Genomic DNA, 22,916 nt, shown 5'->3' on the forward strand with positions numbered 1-22,916 from the left:
TGGGAGAGCTTTGCATACTATAATGCCTGTTTCACACGTCAGTGGCTCTGGTACGTGTGGTGACAGTATCCTCACGTACCGGAGACACTGACTCACGTAGACACATTAAAATAAATGTGTCTCTGCACATGTCAGCGTGTTTTCACGGACCGTGTGTCCGTTTGCAAAACACAGAGACATGTCAGTGTTCGTGGGAGCGCACGGACCAATTAAAGTCAATGGGTCCGCGTAAACACGTACCGCACACGGATGCTGTCCGTGTGCGTTTTTCCTGTCATAGGGTTAAAATTGTAAAAATTGTTGCAATACATGGACACACGTACAGCACACGGACCCTAAAAACGTACTCACGGACATCACACGGATGACCTACGTGAGCACATGGACACGGATAACTCAGGTACAGTTTTCTCCGGTACCGGAATTATCTGGACGTGCGAGACTGGCCTAAGGAAGTGTTTGATGCTGTTCCAGTTTTTTATCTATCTATCTATCTATCTATACACACACATCACTGGAGTGGCTGAGGGTATACATCACAGGGGACACATATGGTTGTGTTAGCAAGTTTCTCACACTTAAATGTTTCAGATCTCCAAACAAAATTTAAATATTAGAAAATAGATGACAAATGAACACAAAATGCAGTTTTTCAATGAAGGTCTTTATTATTAAGGGAAAAAAAATCCAAACCTACAGGGTTCTGTGTGAAAAAGTGATTGCCTGCCCCCCCTATATAAATTATTTGTATGACAAAGTAAAGTAGACCAAAAGATCCTCAAAAGTTTGGCAACATGCCGCCATCCAAAAGAAATTCTGGAACAAATGATAAAAAGTGATTGAGATCCATCAGTCTGCAAAAGGTTAAAAAGCCATTTCTAAAGCTTTGGAATTCCAGCAAACTACAGCGAGAGCCATTATTCACAAATGGAAAAACATGCAACAGTGGCGATCCTTCCCAGGAGTGGCCGGCTGCCCAAAATTACCCCATTAGCGCATCAACAACTCATCCAAAAGTTCACAAAAGACCACACAGCAATATCCAAAGAACTGCAGACCTCAATTGCCTCGGTTAAGGTCAATATTTATGACTCCAACATAAGAAAGACTGGGCAAAAATGGCGTGCATGCCAGAGTTCCAAGACGAAAACCACAGCTGAGCAATAACAACATAAAGGCTCATCTCCATTTTGCCAGAAAACAACAAACTTGATGATCCACAAAACATTTGGAAGAATACTCTGGACTGATGAGACAAAAGTTCAACTTTTTGGAAGGTATATGTCCCATTACATCTGGTGTAGAAGTGACACAGCATTTTAGAAAAAGATCATACCTACAGTAAAATATGGTGGTGATGTGATAGTTTGGGGCTGTTTTACCCCTTTAGGACTCAAAAGACTTGCTGTGGTGAATGGAACCATGAATTTTGCGATCTACCAAAAAATTCTGAAGGAGAATGTCCGGCCATCTGTTAGTGACTTCAAGCTGAAGCGCACTTGATTTATGCAGCAGGACATTGATCTAAAACACACCAGCAAGTCCACCTCTGAATGGCTTAAGAAAAGCAAATTATAGAGTTTGGAGCGGCCTAGTCAAATTCCTGACATTAATCCAATTGAGATGCTGTGGAATGACCTTAAAAAGGCAGTTCATGCTCATAAACCCTCCAATTTGTCTGAATTACAACATTTCTGCAGAGATGAGTGGGCCAAAATTCCTCCAGAGCGTTGTAAAAGACTCATTGCTAGTGATGAGCGAGTATACTCGTTGCTCGGGTGATCTTCCAGAGCATGCTCGGGTGATCTCCGAGTATTTAGATGTGCTCGGAGATTTAGTTTGTCTCTGTAGCTGCATGATTTGCAGCTGACAGACAGCCTGAATACATGTAGAGATTCCGTAACAAACAGGCAACCCCCACATGTACTCAGGTTGGCTAGCAGCCAGCAGCTACGGCAACAGAAACTAAATCTCAGAGCACATCCAACTACTACTCAGAGATCACCTGAGCATGCTTGGGAAAACCCGAAAAACAAGTAAACTCGCTCATCACTACTCATTGCCAGTTATCGCAACCGCTTGATTGCAATTGTTGCTGCCAAGTGTGGCCACCCAGTTATTAGGTGTAGGGGGCAATAACTTTTTTGGCACAGGGCCTTGTAGGTTTGATTTATTTTTCTCTTAATAATAAAGACCTTCATTTAAAAACTGAATTGTGTGTTTACTTGTGTTATATTTGTCTAAGGCCGGCGTCACACTAGAGAGTTTTACGGACGTATGAGCGCATAAAATACGTCCGTAAAACATGCATTACACACGGCCCAATTATTCTCTATGCCCCTGTTCCTATCTGCCGTATTTTACGGCTTTGTACGGCCGAAGAAAATCGCAGCATGCTGCGTTTGTCACCGTATTGCGCAAAAAAGCGCCAATGAAAGTCTATGGAAGCCAGTAAAATACGGATTACACACGGACCAGCAGTGTGACTTGCGAGAAATACACAGCGGTGTTAGAGAGAAAAGACGGTAATTCAGTGCGGTGTACAGTAAAATCACACTGACAGTTTACAGTAGAATAAATGTGTACACATAGAATAGGTATATATGTGTGTGTGTGTGTGTGTGTGTGTGTGTGTGTGTGTGTGTGTGTGTGTGTGTGTGTGTGTGTGTGTGTGTGTGTGTACAGTTAGGGCCAGAAATATTTGGACAGTGACACAAGTTTTGTTATTTTAGCTGTTTACAAAAACATGTTCAGAAATACAATTATATATATATATAATATGGGCTGAAAGTGCACACTCCCAGCTGCAATATGATAGTTTCCACATCCAAAATCGGAGAAAGGGTTTAGGAATCATAGCTCTGTAATGCATAGCGTCCTCTTTTTCAAGGGACCAAAAGTAATTGGACAATGGACTCTAAGGGCTGCAATTAACTCTGAAGGCGTCTCCCTCGTTAACCTATAATCAATGAAGTAGTTAAAAGGTCAGGGGTGGATTCCAGGTGTGTGGTTTTGCATTTGGAAGCTGTTGCTGTGAGCAGACAACATGCGGTCAAAGGAACTCTCAATTGAGGTGAAGCAGAACATCCTGAGGCTGAAAAAAAAAGAAAAAATCCATCAGAGAGATAGCAGACATGCTTGGAGTAGCAAAATCAACAGTTGGGTACATTCTGAGAAAAAAGGAATTGACTGGTGAGCTTGGGAACTCAAAAAGGCCTGGGCGTCCACGGATGACAACAGTGGTGGATGATAGCCGCATACTTAATTTGGTGAAGAAGAACCCGTTCACAACATCAACTGAAGTCCAGAACACTCTCAGTGAAGTAGGTGTATCTGTCTCTAAGTCAACAGTAAAGAGAAGACTCCATGACAGTAAATACAAAGGGTTCACATCTAGATGCAAACCATTCATCAATACCAAAAATAGACAGGCCAGAGTTAAATTTGCAGAAAAACACCTCAAGAAGCCAGCTCAGTTCTGGAAAAGTATTCTATGGACAGATGAAACAAAGATCAACCTGTACCAGAATGATGGGAAGAAAAAAGTTTGGAGAAGAAAGGGAACGGCACATGATCCAAGGCACACCACATCCTCTGTAAAACATGGTGGAGGCAACGTGATGGCATGGGCATGCATGGCTTTCAATGGCACTGGGTCACTTGTGTTTATTGATGACATAAGAGCAGACAAGAGTAGCCGGATGAATTCTGAAGTGTACCGGGATATACATTCAGCCAAATGCTGCAAAGTTGATTGGACGGCGCTTCATAGTACAGATGGACAATGACCCCAAGCATACAGCCAAAGCTACCCAGGAGTTCATGAGTGCCAAAAAGTGGAACATTCTGCAATGGCCAAGTCAATCTCCAGATCTAAACCCAATTGAGCATGCATTTCACTTGCTCAAATCCAGACTTAAGACGGAAAGACCCACAAACAAGCAAGACCTGAAGGCTGCGGCTGTAAAGGCCTGGCAAAGCATTAAGAAGGAGGAAACCCAGCGTTTGGTGATGTCCATGGGTTCCAGACTTAAGGCAGTGATTGCCTCCAAAGGATTTGCAACAAAATATTGAAAATAAAAATATTTTGTTTGGGTTATGTTTATTTGTCCAATTACTTTTGACCTCCTAAAATGTGGAGTGTTTGTAAAGAAATGTGTACAATTCCTACATTTTCTATCAGATATTTTTGTTCAACCCTTCAAATTAAACGTTACAATCTGCACTTGAATTCTGTTGTAGAGGTTTCATTTCAAATCCAATGTGGTGGCATGCAGAGCCCAACTCGCAAAAATTGTGTCACTGTCCAAATATTTCTGGCCCTAACTGTATGTATGTATGTATGTATGTATGTATGTATGTATGTATGTATGTATGTATGTATGTGATATATATATATATATATATATATATATATATATATATATATATATATATATATATATATATATATATATATATATATACAGTGGGGCAAAAAAGTATTTAGTCAGTTAGCAATAGTGCAAGTTCCACCACTTAAAAAGATGAGAGGCGTCTGTAATTTACATCATAGGTAGACCTCAACTATGGGAGACAAACTGAGAAAAAAAAATCCAGAAAATCACATTGTCTGTTTTTTTAACATTTTATTTGCATATTATGGTGGAAAATAAGTATTTGGTCAGAAACAAACAATCAAGATTTCTGGCTCTCACAGACCTGTAACTTCTTCTTTAAGAGTCTCCTCTTTCCTCCACTTATTACCTGTAGTAATGGCACCTGTTTAAACTTGTTATCAGTATAAAAAGACACCTGTGCACACCCTCAAACAGTCTGACTCCAAACTCCACTATGGTGAAGACCAAAGAGCTGTCAAAGGACACCAGAAACAAAATTGTAGCCCTGCACCAGGCTGGGAAGACTGAATCTGCAATAGCCAACCAGCTTGGAGTGAAGAAATCAACAGTGGGAGCAATAATTAGAAAATGGAAGACATACAAGACCACTGATAATCTCCCTCGTTCTGGGGCTCCACGCAAAATCCCACCCCGTGGGGTCAGATTGATTCCAAGAACGGTGAGCAAAAATCCCAGAACCATGCGGGGGGACCTAGTGAATGAACTGCAGAGAGCTGGGACCAATGTAACAAGGCCTACCATAAGTAACACACTATGCCACCATGGACTCAGATCCCGCAGTGCCAGAAGTGTCCCACTGCTTAAGCCAGTACATGTCCGGGCCCGTCTGAAGTTTGCTAGAGAGCATTTGGATAATCCAGAGGAGTTTTGGGAGAATGTCCTATGGTCTGATGAAACCAAACTGGAACTGTTTGGTAGAAACACAACTTGTCGTGTTTGGAGGAAAAAGAATACTGAGTTGCATCCATCAAACACCATACCTACTGTAAAGCATGGTGGTGGAAACATCATGCTTTGGGGCTGTTTCTCTGCAAAGCGACCAGGACGACTGATCCGGGTACATGAAAGAATGAATGGGGCCATGTATCGTGAGATTTTGAGTGCAAACCTTCTTCCATCAGCAAGGCATTGAAGATGAAACGTGGCTGGGTCTTTCAACATGACAATGAAACAAAGCACACCGCCAGGGCAACGAAGGAGTGGCTTCGTAAGAAGCATTCCAAGGTCCTGGAGTGGCCTAGCCAGTCTCCAGATCTCAACCCTATAGAAAACCTTTGGAGGGAGTTGAAAGTCCGTGTTGCCAAGCGAAAAGCCAAAAACATCACTGCTCTAGAGGAGATCTGCATGGAGGAATGGGCCAACATACCACCAACAGTGTGTACCAACCTTGTGAAGACTTACAGAAAACGTTTGACCTCTGTCATTGCAAACAAAGGATATATTACAAAGTATTGAGATGAAATTTTGTTTCTGACCAAATACTTATTTTCCACCATAATATGCAAATAAAATGTTAAAAAAACAGACAATGTGATTTTCTGGATTTTTTTTTCTCAGTTTGTCTCCCATAGTTGAGGTCTACCTATGATGTAAATTACAGACGCCTCTCATCTTTTTAAGTGGTGGAACTTGCACTATTGCTGACTGACTAAATACTTTTTTGCCCCACTGTATATATATATATATATATATATATAAATAATCACATGTATGTATATATATACTATTATTTCATACAGCGCGAGATGGCAAAAGCCGGCAATTGAATTGCCGGCTTTAAAGCTATCTCCTTCCTAAACCCGGCATGATATGAGACATGGTTTACATACAGTAAACCATCTCATATCCCCATTTTTTTTGCAGATTCCACACTACTAATGTAAGTAGTGTATATGCAAAATTTGGCCGTTCTAGCTATTAAAGGGTTAAATGGCAGAAAAAAATAGCGTGGGCTCCCGCGCAATTTTCTCCGCCAGAGTAGTAAAGCCAGTGACCGAGGGCAGATATTAATAGCCTGGAGAGGGTCCATGGTTATTGCCCCCCCCCCTCCCTGGCTAAAAACATCTGCCCCCAGCCACCCCAGAAAAGGCACATCTTTAACCCCTTTCTGACATCGGACGTACTATCCCGTCCATGTGGGGTGGGCCCCTATGACCATGGACGGGATAGTGCGTCCAGCGCGATCGGCGGCGCTCACGGGGGGAGCGCCGCCGATCGCGGCCGGGTGTCAGCTGCCTATCGCAGCTGACATCCGGCACTATGTGCCAGGAGCGGTCACGGACCGCCCCCGGCACATTAACCCCTGGCACACCGCGATCAAAGATGATCGCGATGTGCCGGCGGTGCAGGGAAGCACCGCGCAGGGAGGGGGCTCCCTGCGGGCTTCCCTGAGCCCCCCGCAGCAACACGATGTGATCGCGTTGCTGCGAGGGTCTTACCTCCCTCCCTCCCTGCTCGAGCCCCGGATCCAAGATGGCCGCGGATCCGGGTCCTGCAGGGAGGGAGGTGGCTTCACAGAGCCTGCTCAGAGCACTCACTGTGAAGGCTGCAGCGCTGCATGTCAGATCAGTGATCTGACAGAGTGCTGTGCACACTGTCAGATCACTGATCTGTGATGTCCCCCCCTGGGACAAAGTAAAAAAAAAAATTTTCAAATGTGTAAAAAAAATAAAAAAAATATTCCAAAATAATGAAAAAAAAAAAAAATTATTATTCCCATAAATACATTTCTTTATCTAAATAAAAAAAACAAAACAATAAAAGTACACATATTTAGTATCGCCGCGTCCGTAACGGCCCGACCTATAAAACTGGCCCACTAGTTAACCCCTTCAGTAAACACCGTAAGAAAAAAAAAAAAAAAAAAAAAAAAAAAAAAACACGAGGCAAAAAAACAACGCTTTATTATCATACCGCCGAACAAAAAGTGGAATAACACGCGATCAAAAAGACAGATCTAAATAACCATGGTACCGCTGAAAACGTCATCTTGTCCCGCAAAAAACGAGCCGCCATAGAGCATCATCAGCAAAAAAAATAAAAAAGTTATAGTCCTGAGAATAAAGCGATGCCAAAATAATTATTTTTTCTATAAAATAGTTTTTATCGTATAAAGGCGCCAAAACATAAAAAAATGATATAAATGAGGTGTCGCTGTAATCGTACTGACCCGAAGAATAAAACTGCTTTATCAATTTTACCAAACGCGGAACGGTATAAACGCCTCCCCAAAAAGAAATTCATGAATAGCTGGTTTTTGGTCATTCTGCCTCACAAAAATCGGAATAAAAAGCGATCAAAAAATGTCACGTGCCCGAAAATGTTACCAATAAAAACGTCAACTCGTCCCGCAAAAAACAAGACCTCACATGACTGTGGACCAAAATATAGAAAAATTATAGCTCTCAAAATGTGGTAACGCAAAAAATATTTTTTGCAATAAAAAGCGTCTTTCAGTGTGTGACGGCTGCCAATCATAAAAATCCGCTAAAAAACCCGCTATAAAAGTAAATCAAACCCCCCTTCATCACCCCCTTAGTTAGGGAAAAATTAAAAAAATGTATTTATTTCCATTTTCCCATTAGGGCTAGGGTTAGAGTTAGGGCTAGGGTTAGGGCTAGGGTTAGGGCTAAGGTTAGGGCTAAGGTTAGGGCTAAGGTTAGGGCTAGGGTTAGGGCTAGGGCTAAAGTTACAGTTAGGGTTTAGATTACATTTACGGTTGGGAATAGGGTTGGGATTAGGGTTAGGGGTGTGTCTGGGTTAGAGGTGTGGTTAGGGTTACTGTTGGGATTAGGGTTAGGGATGTGTTTGGATTAGGGTTTCAGTTATAATTGTGGGGTTTCCACTGTTTAGGCACATCAGGGGCTCTCCAAACGCGACATGGCATCCGATCTCAATTCCAGCCAATTCTGCGTTGAAAAAGTAAAACAGTGCTTCTTCCCTTCCGAGCTCTCCCATCCGCCCAAACAGTGGTTTACCTCCACATATGGGGTATCAGCGTACTCAGGACAAATTGTACAACATCTTTTGGGGTCCAATTTCTTCTCTTACCCTTGGGAAAATAAAAAATTGGGGGCGAAAAGATAATTTTTGTGAAAAAAATATGATTTTTTATTTTTACGGTTCTACATTATAAACTTCTGTGAAGCACTTGGTGGGTCAAAGTGCTCACCACACCTCTAGATAAGTTCCTTAGGGGGTCTACTTTCCAAAATGGTGTCACTTGTGGGGGGTTTCAATGTTTAGCCACATCAGGGGCTCTCCAAACGAAACATGGCATCCCATCTCAATTCCAGTCAATTTTGCATTGAAAAGTCAAATGGCACTCCTTCGCTTCCGAGCTCTGCCATGCGCCCAAACAGTGGTTTACCCCCACATGTGGGGTATTGGCATACTCAGGACAAATTGTACAACAATGTTTGGGGTCCATTTTCTCCTGTTACCCTTGGTAAAATAAAACAAATAGGAGCTGAATTAAATTTTTTGTGAAAAAAAGTTAAATGTTCATTTTTATTTAAACATTCAAAAAATTCCTGTGAAGCACCAGAAGGGTTAATAAACTTCTTGAATATGGTTTTGAGCACCTTGAGGGGTGTAGTTTTTAGAATGGTGTCACACTTGGGTATTTTCTATCATATAGACCCCTCAAAATGACTTCAAATGAGATGTGGTCCCTAAAATAAAATGGTGTTGTAGAAATGAGAAATTGCTGGTCAACTTTTAACCCTTATAACTCCCGAACAAAAAAAAATTTTGGTTCCAAAATTGTGCTGATGTAAACTAGACATGGTGGAAATGTTACTTATTAAGTATTTTGTGTGACATATCTCTGTGATTTAATTGCATAAAAATTCAAAGTTGGAAAATTGCGAAATTTTCATAATTTTCGCCAAATTTCCGTTTTTTTCACAAATAAATGCAGGTACTATCAAAGAATTTTTACCATTGTCATGAAGTATAATATGTCACGAGAAAACAATGTCAGAATCACCAAGATCCATTGAAGCGTTCCAGAGTTATAACCTCATAAAGGGACAGTGGTCAGAATTGTAAAAATTGGCCCGGTCATTAACGTGCAAACCACCCTTGGGGGTAAAGGGGTTAAGATGCGCCTATTCTGGCACTTGGCCACGCTCTTCCCATTCCCGTGTAGCGGTGGGATATAATAATAAAAATAATAAACTTTATTTTTATATAGCGCTAACATATTCCGCAGCGCTTTACACACATAACATCGCTGTCCCCGATGGGGCTCACAATTTAAATATATGGGGATATGGGGTAATGAAGGGTTAATGCCACCTTGCTATTGTAAGGTGACATTAATCCAAATTAATAATGGAGAGGCGTCAATTACGACACCTATCCATTATTAACCCCTTCATTAACTTGGGATTTTTCATTTTTCCGTGTTCGTTTTTCACTCCCCTCCTTCCCAGAGCCATAACTTTTTAATTTTTCCGTCAATTTGGCCATGTGAGGGCTTATTTTCTGCGGGACGAGTTGTACTTTTGAACGACATCATTGGTTTTAGCATGTCGTGTACTAGAAAACGGGAAAAAAATTCCAAGTGCGGTGAAATTGCAAAAAAAGTGCAATCCCACACTTGTTTGTTTGGCTTTTTAGCTAGGTTCACTAAATGCTAAAACTGACCTGACATTATGATTCTCCAGGTCAGTACGAGTTCATAGACACCTAACATGACTAGGTTATTTTTTATCTAAGTGGTGAAAAAAAATTCCAAACCTTGCTAAAAAAAAAAAAATTGCGCCATTTTCCGATACTCGTAGCGTCTCCATTTTTCGTGATCTGTGGTCGGTTGAGGGCTTATTTTTTGCATGCCGAGATGATGTTTTTAATGATAGCATTTTGGTGCAGATATGTTCTTTTGATCGCCCGTTATTGCATTTTAATGCAATGTCGCGGCGACCAAAAAAACGTAATTCTGGCGTTTCAAATTTTTTTCTCGCTACGCCGTTTAGCGATCAGGTTAATGCTTTTTTTTAATTGATAGATCGGGCGATTCTGAGCGTGGCGATACCAAATATGTGTAGATTAGATTTTTTTTTATTGATTTATTTTGATTGGGGCGAAACGGGGGTGATTTAAACTTTTATATTTTTTATTATTTTTTTCACATTTTTAACTTTTTTTTTTTAGTTTTGCCATGCTTCAATAGCCTCCATGGGAGGCTAGAAGCAGGCACAACTCTATCGCCTCTGCTACATAGCAGCGATCTGCTGATCGCTGCTATGTAGCAGAAATGGAGGTGTGCTGTGAGCGCTGACCACAGGGTGGCGCTCACAGCCACCGGTGATCAGTAACCATAGAGGTCTCTAGGACCTCTATGGTTACCATCCTGACGCATCGCCGACCCTCGATCATGTGACGGGGTCGGCGATGACGTCATTTCCGGCCGCCCGGCCGGAAGCGGTAGTTAAAGGGACTCTGTCACCTGAATTTGGCGGGACTGGTTTTGGGTCATATGGGCGGAGTTTTCGGGTGTTTGATTCACCCTTTCCTTGCATGCTGGCTGCAATATTGGATTGAAGTTCATTCTCTGTCCTCCATAGTACACGCCTGCGCAAAGCAATCTTGCCTTGTGCAGGCGTATACTATGGAGGACAGAGAATGAACTTCAATCCAATATTGCAGCCAGCATGCAGCCAGCGGGTAAGGAAAGGGTGAATCAAACACCCGAAAACTCCGCCCATATGACCCAAAACCAGTCCCGCCAAATTCAGGTGAAAGGTTCCCTTTAAATGCCGCTGTCTGCGTTTGACAGCGGCATTTAACTAGTTAATAGGTGCGTGCAGATCGTGATTCTGCCCGCGCCTATTACGGGCACATCTCAGCTGTTCAAAACAACTGACATGTCCCGGCTTTGATGCGGGCTCGCCGCGGAGCCCTGCATCAAAGCAGGGGATCTGACCTCGGACATGCTATCCCGTCCGAGGTCAGAAAGGGGTTAATCCAATAGTAGTAAAGGGTTAAAAAAAAAACCCCACAAACACATTTAAAAGTATTTTAATGAAATAAAAAACGGTAATTAATCTTACCGATAATTGTATTTCCAGGAATCTATCCTGACAGCACCATGGAGGACGTCCTTCTTATCCACAGTGGGACAGGAAACCATGAGAGTTTAGAAGGACCCTCCCCCTTCCATCCTTCAGTGATTTTCCAAAGTAACACATCTGGATGGATGCAAACAGAAAATTTATTTTGAACATAACAAGATTAACACAAATGTTACTTCACATAAGTATAATGCATATTTACATTAGGGAGGGAACTATCCGTGCTGTCAGGATGGATTCCTGGAAATACAATTATCGGTAAGATTAATTACCATTTTCCAGGTCACCACCTGACAGCACCATGGAGAAGTACCAAAGGAGACTTCCTGGTTTAGGGTGGGACTACCGCTTGAAACACCTTCCTGCCAAAAGCTAATTGGGAAGAGACTACATCTAATTTGTAGTGTTTTGAAAAGGTGCTAATGTTAGACCAAGATGCTGCCTTGCAAATTTGATCTATCGAGGCTCCCCTTTTTTCTGCCCAAGACGCGGCCATAGCCCTAGATGAGTGAGCTTTGAGGCTATCTGGAGGATCTTTTCCCTGTGCCTGATAGGCTATGGTAATAGTGGATCTAATCCATCTGGCAATAGTGGATTTTGATGCTTTCTTCCCTCTATTAGGACCCCCGTACAAGACAAAGATTATTATCCTGTCTCCAGGCCCTAGTCATGTCCAAGTATTTAAGTACCGTCTCCCTGACATCTAAGTTATGGAAGAAAGATTCTTTTTGATTTTTAGGGAACTGGCAAAAAGACGGAAGAACAACTTCTTGGTTAATATTTGAGACTGAAGCTACCTTGGGAAGAAACCCTGGGTCAAGCCTTAAAACCAACCTATCATCAAATATCTGTAGATAAGGGTTCTGGATGGATAGGGCCTGAAGTTCCCCCAATCTCTTGGCTGATGTAATGGCCACTAAAAAAAAACTGCTTTTAGGGAAAGATTAGCAATATTTATCTCCTTCTCTATATCAAAGGGCTCCTTACACAATTCATTAAGGACTAAATGAAGGTCAAGGAGGGACAGTCTTCCTGATTAGAGGTCTCAGCCTCATAACTGCTCTAGAAAAATCGAGCGATCCAAGGGTGAGCAGCAAGGAAAGAGTCATAAAATACGCTGAGGGCTGCTATCTGAACCCTCAAAGTACTCGGTCTGAGCCCCTTCTTGAACCCCTGCTGTAAGAAATCAAGAATCCTAAGTATGTTAGGGTGATCAACATCGATTGTTGTGTCTCCACAAAAACTGCAGAATTTCTTCCAGATTTTGAGGTATATTGTCGAAGTCACCGGCTTTCTACTTACTTGTAGGATGGAAATCACTCCTTCTGATAGGCCTCTTGCCCTTAGGATCTGCCGTTCAGGATCCACGCTACTAATCGCAGCTTCTCTGGGTTCTGATGAAGGATCTGACCTTGAGAAAGTAAGTCCCTCCTGACTGGAAGATGGTAAGGACTGCACACAGCCAGCTTCCTTAGAAGGGGTAACCAGCTCCTTCCGGCCGAGAAAGGAACCACCAAGATCACCCGAGCTCTGTCCTCGCAAATCTTTCTGAGTACCCTTGGTACTAATGCCAGAGGGGGAAAAGCATATAGCAGACCCGTGCTCCATGACAGAGAGGGCATCTACCCCTGCCGGATTCTCCTGAGGATTTAGTGAGAAAAAGGTTCTTATTTTTGCATTTCTTCTGGATGCGAATAGGTCCACAGTCGGGGTTCCCCAGCGCTGACACAGGGTATCGAAAATTTTGCTGTTCAGTTCCCACTCTATGGGTGATAGTTTTTCTCTGCTCAGAAAATCCGCAACCTGGTTTCTTGAGCCTTCTAAGTAAACAGCCGAAAATCGAAAGTACCGATCTTTCTGCCCATGCGAAAATCTGATCCGCCAGATGTTGTAGCTTCGGATGCCTTGGGCCCCCTGATGGCGAAGGAAAGCTACCGCCGTCGTGTTGTCCGATAAGATCTTTAGATGTTTGTTCTTTAATAGGGTCCGGGCTGAACACAAAACTTTCCAAACCGCCTGTAGCTCTCTGTGGTTTGAGGAATTGTTGCTCTCTTCCGAATTCCATTGTCCCTGGTAGTATCTTCCGAGTACCTGGCCGCCCCAACCTTGTTGACTTGCATCCGTGGTTACCGTGACTGCTGGGGTCTGGATCCATGGGACCCCCACCTGAAGGTTCTCTGACACCGTCCACCATTGCAGGGATTTCCTGACTGGATAGGATAGGACAAACTGTCTGTCCAACGAAAACTGTCTTCTGTCCCATGTTGTTAGAACCGCTCTCTGTAATTGACGAGAATGGAATTGGCTCCAGCTACGCATGGGATACAGGCTGTCATTAGGCCTAGGACCTTCATTGCATCTCTTATCGTTACCCGAGTTCTTGCAAACTGTCGAACCCTCTTTATCAGGTCTGACCGCCTTTTGTCCGGAAGAAAAGATTTCCTGATCTTCGAGTCTAGTATTACACCTAGAAACTGTCTCTTTGATCTTAGTAACATAGTAACATAGTTAGTAAGGCCGAAAAAAGACATTTGTCCATCCAGTTCAGCCTATATTCCATCATAATAAATCCCCAGATCTACGTCCTTCTACAGAACCTAATTGTATGATACAATATTGTTCTGCTCCAGGAAGACATCCAGGCCTCTCTTGAACCCCTCGACTGAGTTCGCCATCACCACCTCCTCAGGCAAGCAATTCCAGATTCTCACTGCCCTAACAGTAAAGAATCCTCTTCTATGTTGGTGGAAAAACCTTCTCTCCTCCAAATGCAAAGAATGCCCCCTTGTGCCCGTCACCTTCCTTGGTATAAACAGATCCTCAGCGAGATATTTGTATTGTCCCCTTATATACTTATACATGGTTATTAGATCGCCCCTCAGTCGTCTTTTTTCTAGACTAAATAATCCTAATTTCGCTAATCTATCTGGGTATTGTAGTTCTCCCATCCCCTTTATTAATTTTGTTGCCCTCCTTTGTACTTTCTCTAGTTCCATTATATCCTTCCTGAGCACCGGTGCCCAAAACTAGACACAGTACTCCATGTGCGGTCTAACTAGGGATTTGTACAGAGGCAGTATAATGCTCTCATCATGTGTATCCAGACCTCTTTTAATGCACCCCATGATCCTGTTTGCCTTGGCAGCTGCTGCCTGGCACTGGCTGCTCCAGGTAAGTTTATCATTAACTAGGATCCCCAAGTCCTTCTCCCTGTCAGATTTACCCAGTGGTTTCCCATTCAGTGTGTAATGGTGATATTGATTCCTTCTTCCCATGTGTATAACCTTACACTTATCATTGTTAAACCTCATCTGCCACCTTTCAGCCCAAGTTTCCAACTTATCCAGATCCATCTGTAGCAGTATACTATCTTCTCTTGTATTAACTGCTTTACATAGTTTTGTATCATCTGCAAATATCGATATTTTACTGTGTAAACCTTCTACCAGATCATTAATGAATATGTTGAAGAGAACAGGTCCCAATACTGACCCCTGCGGTAACCCACTGGTCACAGCGACCCAGTTAGAGACTATACCATTTATAACCACCCTCTGCTTTCTATCACTAAGCCAGTTACTAACCCATTTACACACATTTTCCCCTAGACCAAGCATTCTCATTTTGTGTACCAACCTCTTGTGCGGCACGGTATCAAACGCTTTGGAAAAATCGAGATATACCACGTCCAATGACTCACCGTGGTCCAGCCTATAGCTTACCTCTTCATAAAAACTGATTAGATTGGTTTGACAGGAGCGATTTCTCAGGAGCGATTTCTTGGAGTTAGGTGTGATTTTTCCCAGTTCAACACCCATCCTAATTTCTGCAGTGTGGAGATCACCAACGGAGAATCGATCCTGAGTTGTCCCACCGAGTCTGCCACTAACAGGAAATCGTCCAGATAGGGTATTATAAGGATATCTCGCTTCCTTAGATAAGATACAATCTCCGTAATGAGTTTTGTAAAAACTCTTGGAGCCGACGCCAATCCGAATGGAAGGCAACGAAATTGATAGTGGAAGATTGAACCCTCCTTTTCTATTGCAAATCTTAGGTATCTTTGATGGTGTGAAAAAATTGGCACGTGATAATATGCACTTTTTAAGTCCAAAGTGCACATTACCACGTCTTTTCCTAACAGGGGAATCGTGGAGCGAATGGACTCCATCTTGAACTTTTTGTACAACAGCCATCTGTTTAGCGGCTTGAGATTTATGATGGATCGGGATTCTCCTGACGGTTTTATTATAGAAAAGAGACCGAATAGTGACCTGTACCTATTTGTTATAATAATAATAATCTTTATTTTTATATAGCGCTAACATATTCCGCAGCGCTTTACAGTTGTTGAGGAGGTATGGGAGATATTGCCCCCATCCGGAGGAGATCCTGAATGTCTGACCACATAGGTGAGATCGAAGAGAGACGGGCGTTGGAAATGACATATCTTTCTGGGGGAAGGGAGTCGAACTCTATCCTGTACCCCTGAGATATAATCTGAAGGACCCATGGACTTGAAGTAATTTTCCTCCACTCCCCCAGGTAATTCAACAACCGGCCCCCTATCCTGGTGGCGTCATTTCCTCCGGAACTCAGACCTAGGGTTTGAGGGACCTGGATCTCTATTTCGGTTCCTATTTTCACCCCCTTTCTGATAACTCCATCTCCCTTGTTTACCCTTACCCCTATAGTCTGATCTCTGACTGTAATAGGGTCTACGAAAGGGCTGGAATTTTTTCTTTTTCTCTTCTGGAAACCCCTTCTTTTCATCAGAAGCTTTCACCAGAATATCATCTAATACGGGCCCAAAAACTCTGCCTCCTGAAAAGGGAATGGAACATAATTTGTTCTTAGAAGGAACATCTCCCGACCAGCTTTTTAACCATATGGCCCTAGGGGCTGCATTTGATAGTGATTGACCTCTAGCTGTGAACCTGACAGATTCAGCAGTAGCATCTGCAAGAAAACCCGTAGCTAGTTTTAGTAAAGGGATAGCATTGATAATAGTCTCCCTAGAAGTTTTGGCTGACAATTGATCTTTTAAGTCGTCAACCCATAAATGCATCGCTCTCGCCACAGATGTCGCCGCTATATTTGTGCGGATCACTGCGGCTGAGCTTTCCCAAGCTTTCTTTAGGAGACCATCTGCCTTTGTCCATAGGCTCCTTTAAATTCGAGGAGTCCTCAAACGGTATGGCCGTTCTTTTAGACACCTTCGCTAGTGGGATGTTAATTTTCGGTATATCTTCCCAGTCTTTAACCTCCTCATGGTCAAAGGGAAGACGGAGCCTAAAGTCTCTCGGAATCGATATCCTTTTCTCTGCCTCCTCCCACTCTTCCAAAATCGTTGAGCTGCGAGAAGAGGTGAAGAAGGGGTTAACGGCTGCAAACTATGAGCAAAACCGAGACTGAACTCGGACTCACCGAATGTGGGCATTAACCGGAAAGACTTCTGAAGTCTGCGAACGCAGCCCCCCAAACATCTCATCTTGGATAGACTGAGAGGTCAAAGGTTTTTCAATTTGCATAGTTTGTCTGACCGCACCCAGCAGCTCGTCGATATCGTTGGAAGAAAAGCATTAAGCTACTTACTGGTAGCGGCATTTCTCGGAGGCCCATGACAGCACGACGAGAGAGGGGATCCGCCCATTAGGAACAGGAAACCTACAGATACAAAAGGGCGGTACCTCTCCCTTGCCTCAGTTGTATTTCAGAGTCTTGAGAGGACTACCGCGGTTAGTGGTACACAAAAATATACACTATATACAGATTATATACAAAAATAGCAGACATCTATTGGGACTGGTATCATATTGTGAAATATATACATTTATATGGAGTGCAACCCCCACGTGAATAGGGAGGGAACTAAGGGTGCTGTCATGGGCCTCCGAGAAATGCCGCTACCAGTAAGTAGCTTAATGCTTTACTCGGACTCCCATGACAGCACGACGAGAGAATTACAGAGATGTAAGCTTCCTTAGGGAGGGACTATGGCCTGTAGCACCCTTAACCCGAATGTGAGATCAGAGGAAGCCCCCAAATCCAACCTATAGTGCTTAAAGAAGGTGGACGGGGATGACCATGTGGCCGCCTTACATATCTGGTCGATTGATACTCCAGACTTTTCCGCCCAGGATGTAGCCATGGCCCTAGTGGAATGCGCCCTCAGATTCTGCGGAGCCGGACCCCCACCTGCAGTGTAAGCCAAAGAGATAGCCTCCCTAATCCACTTTGCTAGTGTGTACTTTGATACCCTAAGTCCCTTTCTAGGGTTTTGGAAAGATAAAAACAACGCATTATCTTTCTTCCAAGTGTCAGTAATAGAGATGTATTCTAGCAGGCATCTCCTAACATCTAATGTATGGAGTAGTTCTTCTTTAGGGTTGGAGAGATTGGGAAGGAAGGATGGTAAAACTATCTCCTGTGTCCTGTGAAACCGTGATGACACTTTCGGTAAATAGGCTGGGTCCGGTCTGAGGATTACTCTGTCTGGTAGAAACTCTGTATAAGGGGATACCCTGGAGAGCGCTTGTATGTCTCCAACTCTACGAGCAGATGTAATTGCCACAAGAAAGGCTGTCTTAAGAGATAGGGCCTTAATTGAAGCTGAATGTAATGGTTCAAACGGCTCTCTAGTCAATGCTGACAGGACTAGGTTGAGATCCCAAGGCATAGATCTATCTTTATGTATGGGTCTAGATCTAATAGAAGCTTTAATGAACCTTGAGATCCAATAATTATTGGCGATGTTACATGAAAATAGAGCCCCTAGGGCCGAGACCTGTACTCTTAGAGTACTAGTGGATCCGGAAATGCTCCAGCACGCGCTGAGAGCTGTGCAGGACGCCGGGGAATGGAGCGCAGCGCTCCGGGAGCTCACCCACACGCCTGAGCCCGGCACCCGCAGCCCCACCATACCGCTGCACCACCAATGGGAATACTTACCTGCGCTGACGCTGATGGAGGCAGGAAATCCTCCGGACTCCGCTCCCTGCTGCGAACGCCACTGCCGTGAAGTCCAGCAAGGACCACCGTGGCGTCTCCAGGGATCTCTGCACCGGCCGAGGTAGGAGACCCCCCCGCTACCGTAATCGGCCGGCCGGCCTGGGCCTTCTGTCTGTAGGCACCCGTCCCCTCAGGAACAGGAAACCAACTGAGGCAAGGGAGAGGTACCGCCCTTTTGTATCTGTAGGTTTCCTGTTCCTAATGGGCGGATCCCCTCTCTCGTCGTGCTGTCATGGGAGTCCGAGTAAATAAATACTTTTTCCCCTTATGAGGAGGGTCTCTACACACTTCCTCATCTTCCTCCGTATCAAATTCGGATGAAATGTCTTCAGATGACAGATCTGACTCCCTCTGCCTTTTCCTAGACCTGGGAGGATCCTGGAACTCAGACTGGATCGACTGGGAGGCAGATAAGTTAGATATTGAAGCCTGCACTTCTTCTCTAACCATAGCTCTCATGCTTGTTATTAGGGAGGCCTGTTCCTCTCCTACAATACGAGCGGTGCAGGACTCGCAAAGAGGCTTTTGCCATGAGACATTAAGCTTTGTGGCACAGATAGGACACCTTTTAGTCCTGCCCGTCTTCTTATCCCCAGATGAAGGATGCCCCTGGAATAGACAAAAGGACCACTAATAGTACCTTTAATAAGGCTATAGGGAGCGCACCATTTAGTGGGGACTCACATGTGCCAGGGAATCCTGCTTCCCCGGGACCTCCGTGCTGACTGCAGGTATAGTACTTGGTTCCATAACTCAGCTGCTGCGGTGCCTAGTGCACGCTACCTAGCCCCCACATACCTTATATCCTTTTGCTTGTGTCTCAGCACTCCCATAGGAGCGACGAGGATGACCGCCCCCTTGCTGCCGACCGTGACCCGGAAGTGACGCGGCAGCGATGAACCGGAAGTTCATTGCGCCCATGCTTGCTGCCGAAGAACACCTGATGTCCGGCGTTCTCTGACAGCGTTCTGCAGTACCTGCCTCCTCCTGGCACCGGAACGTCTGCGAAGGGATCACCCTTGCAGAGACCAACTGCAGGTACGCTGGGTTGTCATCTAAGGTCGAGAGCCCCCCCCAGGGGGAAGCGACCTTCCTCACCAGGAGCAGCGCTGCCCTGGTGCCGCTGAGAGACCCGATTACTTGGGTGTCAGCAATACAGAGAATATCCCGTGGGAAGGAAGAGGCCGAGCCCCCCCGATCCACACGCTCTGCAGGGACAGCGAATCTCTCGTCGTTCCCATCCACAGTGGGACAGGAAAAACACTGAAGGGTGGAAGGGGGGAGGGTCCTTTTAGACTCTCGTGGTTTCCTGTCCCACTGTGGATAAGAAGGACGTCCTCCATGGTGCTGTCAGGTGGTGACCTGGAAACAAAGGTTGTTGTAATATTTTATTCTACGCTCAATCCATCTGAAGACCCTCGCTCTGTAACAAAGAAAAAATAAACCAACAATATACATAACTTTCGAAGATCTGTAACGTCCCACGATGTAAATCCATCTGAAGGGGTTAAAATATTTTACAGCCAGGAGCTCTGCTAATGCAGCGGTGCACGTGGCTGCAAAACCCCGGGGAATGAAGGTAAAGTAGGTCAATGACCTATATTTACCTTCATTCGCGGTGAGGCGCCCTCTGCTGGTTGTCCTCATATGAACTCGAGCCTGGGAGCTTTCTAAGAAATTTCCTACGCTCGAGGAACAACCAGCAGAGGGCGCCTCACCGCGAATGAAGGTAAATATAGGTCATTGACCTACTTTACCTTCATTCCCCAGGGTTTTGCAGCCACGAGCACTGCTGCATTAGCAGAGCTCCTGGCTGTAAAATATTTTAACCCCTTCAGATGGATTTACATCGTGGGACGTTACAGATCTTCGGAAGGTATGTATATTGTTGGTTTATTATTTTTTCTTTGTTACAAAGCGAGGGTCTTCAGATGGATTGAGCGTAAAATAAAATATTACAACAACCTTTGTTTTTATTTCATTAAAATACTTTTAATAATGTGTTTGTGTTTTTTTTAACCCTTTACTACTATTGGATTAATAATGGCTAGGTGTCATAACTGACGCCTCTCCATTATTAATTTGGCTTAATGTCACCTTACAATAGCAAGGTGGCATTAACCCTTCATTACCCCATATCCCACCGCTACACGGGAATGGGAAGAGAGTGGCCAAGTGCCAGAATAGGCGCATCTTCCAGATGTGCCTTTTCTGGGGTGGCTGGTGGCAGATGTTTTTAGCCAGGGGGGGCCAATAACCGTGGACCCTCTCCAGGCTATTAATATCTGCCCTCAGTCACTGGCTTTACTACTCTGGCGGAGAAAATTGCGCGGGAGCCCACGCCAAATTTTTTCTGCCATTTAACCCTTTAATTTAATAGCTAGAACGGCCAAATTTTGCATATACACACACACTACTAACAGTAGTGTGGAATATGCAAAAAAAATAGGGATATGAGATGGTTTACTGTATGTAAACCATGTCTCATATCATGTCGGGTTTAGGAAGAAGATAGCAAAAAGCTGGCAATTGAATTACCGGCTTTAAAGCTTTCTCGCGCTGTATGAAATATTAATATACATACATATATGTGTCCACTGATATAGAGATATAGATTATATATATATATATATATATATATATATATATATATATATATATATATATATATATATATTTTTTTTTGTTTTTGTTTTTTTACACATGGATCCCTTGTATATCCGTATGTTGGTTTTGCAAGCCTGCGAGAAAAACACGCAGTACGGATGCCATACGGATTACACACGGAGGATGCCATGCGCAAAATATGCTGACACACCCTGCCTACGGAGGAGCTACGGACCACTATTTTGGGGACTTTTCAGCGTATTACGGCCGTAATATATGGACCGTATTGTCTTACGCCGAGTGTGACGCCGGCCTAATACTTAAATTTGTTTGGTGATCTGATACAGGAATGATATATATCTTGGTACCGTGTTAGCCAGTGGATAGCTATCCACTGGCTAACACGGTACCAAGATATATATCTTTCCTGTATCAAAATGGAGGATACTAGAATGTACCGCATCTTTGAAGACTCAATTCGAAATATTTTGGTGATCTGAAACATTTCAGTGTGACAAACATACCAATGAATAGGAAATCAGGAAGGAGGCAAACACTTTCACGCAACAGTATATATTCATTTATGTTTTATTCTTATTTTCAAAATGGGTTTGTGGCACATAAAGCTGAAACCGAATATCATGTATAAAATGACTGTAAATGAATCATACCATCAGGCTTAAATGGGATCTTGTTCATGTAAAATCTGAGGTTGCACAAGTCATTTTGACAGCGAAGATCCTTAAAATTCTGCTGGGAAAAAAAAGAAAAAAAAACAACGATAAGCTTATGAAATTTTACATAAAATGATTTATAACATGTATTTTTGAGACACAAGAGGTTGACATTTTTTTTTCCCCCCTTCACTACAGCCAAACTACCAATTTCCTTAGAGTATGTTTACACGTGCCAGATTACATCAAGATTTGCTGCAGATTGGACGCTGTGTATTTTATGAAATCCCATCTCCACTATGCGTGTAGGGCCGCATCCGTACATGAGGCGCTTCTTTACCGACCGCAGCATGTCTATTTATCTTGCGGAGACGCTCCGTCTCCGCAAGATAAATAGCCCAGTCTATGAATACGATGCAGTGATTCCACATGTGTTCAATGGACACATGCGGAATCATCACGCGTACAATAGGAGGCAGCGCTTTGGGCAGACCGGTGTATCCGCTGTGTCCAAAGCACAGAGATTCCGGAACGTGGAAACATACACCTACATCAATAACAATAATAATAATATTTATATAGCGCCAACATAGCGCCAACATATTCCACAGCGCTTTACAAATAGAGGGGATTTGTACAGACAATAGACATTACAGCATAACAATAATCACAGTTCAATACAGATACCAAAATGAGTGAGGGCCCTGCTCGCAAGCTTACAATCTATGAGTAATACAATATAATAGACCAGGGGTCCCCCAACTCCAGGCCTCGAGGGCCGCCAACAGTGCAGGTTTTCAGGATTTCTTTAGTATTGCATCGGTGGTAATGTGATCATCTGCACAAGTGATGATTCCAACCCCTGTGCAATACGAAGGAAATCCTGAAAACCTGCACTGTTGGCGGCCCTCGAGGCCTGGAGTTGGGGACCACTGTAATAGACGTTCTGATAATATGGATACACGTTTTAAGACAAGGCTTTGTGCACATTATGTGCTTTGATTAATGCACTTTGCACTTGATAATATCAGAGCTGTGGAGTCGGAGTCGTGGAGTTTGAGCCCATTTTGGTGGAGTCGGAATAAAATGGACCGACTCTGAAAATAGATAATAAATTGGGTAGAGTAGTTCAATGCAGTTTGTGG

The 22,916-nt window shown here is 43.6% G+C and overlaps 1 protein-coding gene across 1 annotated transcript in view; it reads right to left on the reverse strand.

The window, feature by feature from the left end:
• The window catches only part of OGFRL1 (opioid growth factor receptor like 1), a 104,207-nt gene that overhangs the window by 58,301 nt on the left and 22,990 nt on the right, over positions 1–22,916 (reverse strand). Inside the window, exon 3 of the mRNA XM_069726619.1 lies at positions 21,769–21,850. Within this exon, the coding sequence (XP_069582720.1) occupies positions 21,769–21,850 (82 nt within the window). The remainder of the gene's footprint in view (positions 1–21,768; positions 21,851–22,916) is intronic.

This window comes from Ranitomeya imitator, chromosome 5 (genome assembly GCF_032444005.1).
Source record: "Ranitomeya imitator isolate aRanImi1 chromosome 5, aRanImi1.pri, whole genome shotgun sequence".
NCBI classification, from domain to species: domain Eukaryota; kingdom Metazoa; phylum Chordata; class Amphibia; order Anura; family Dendrobatidae; genus Ranitomeya; species Ranitomeya imitator.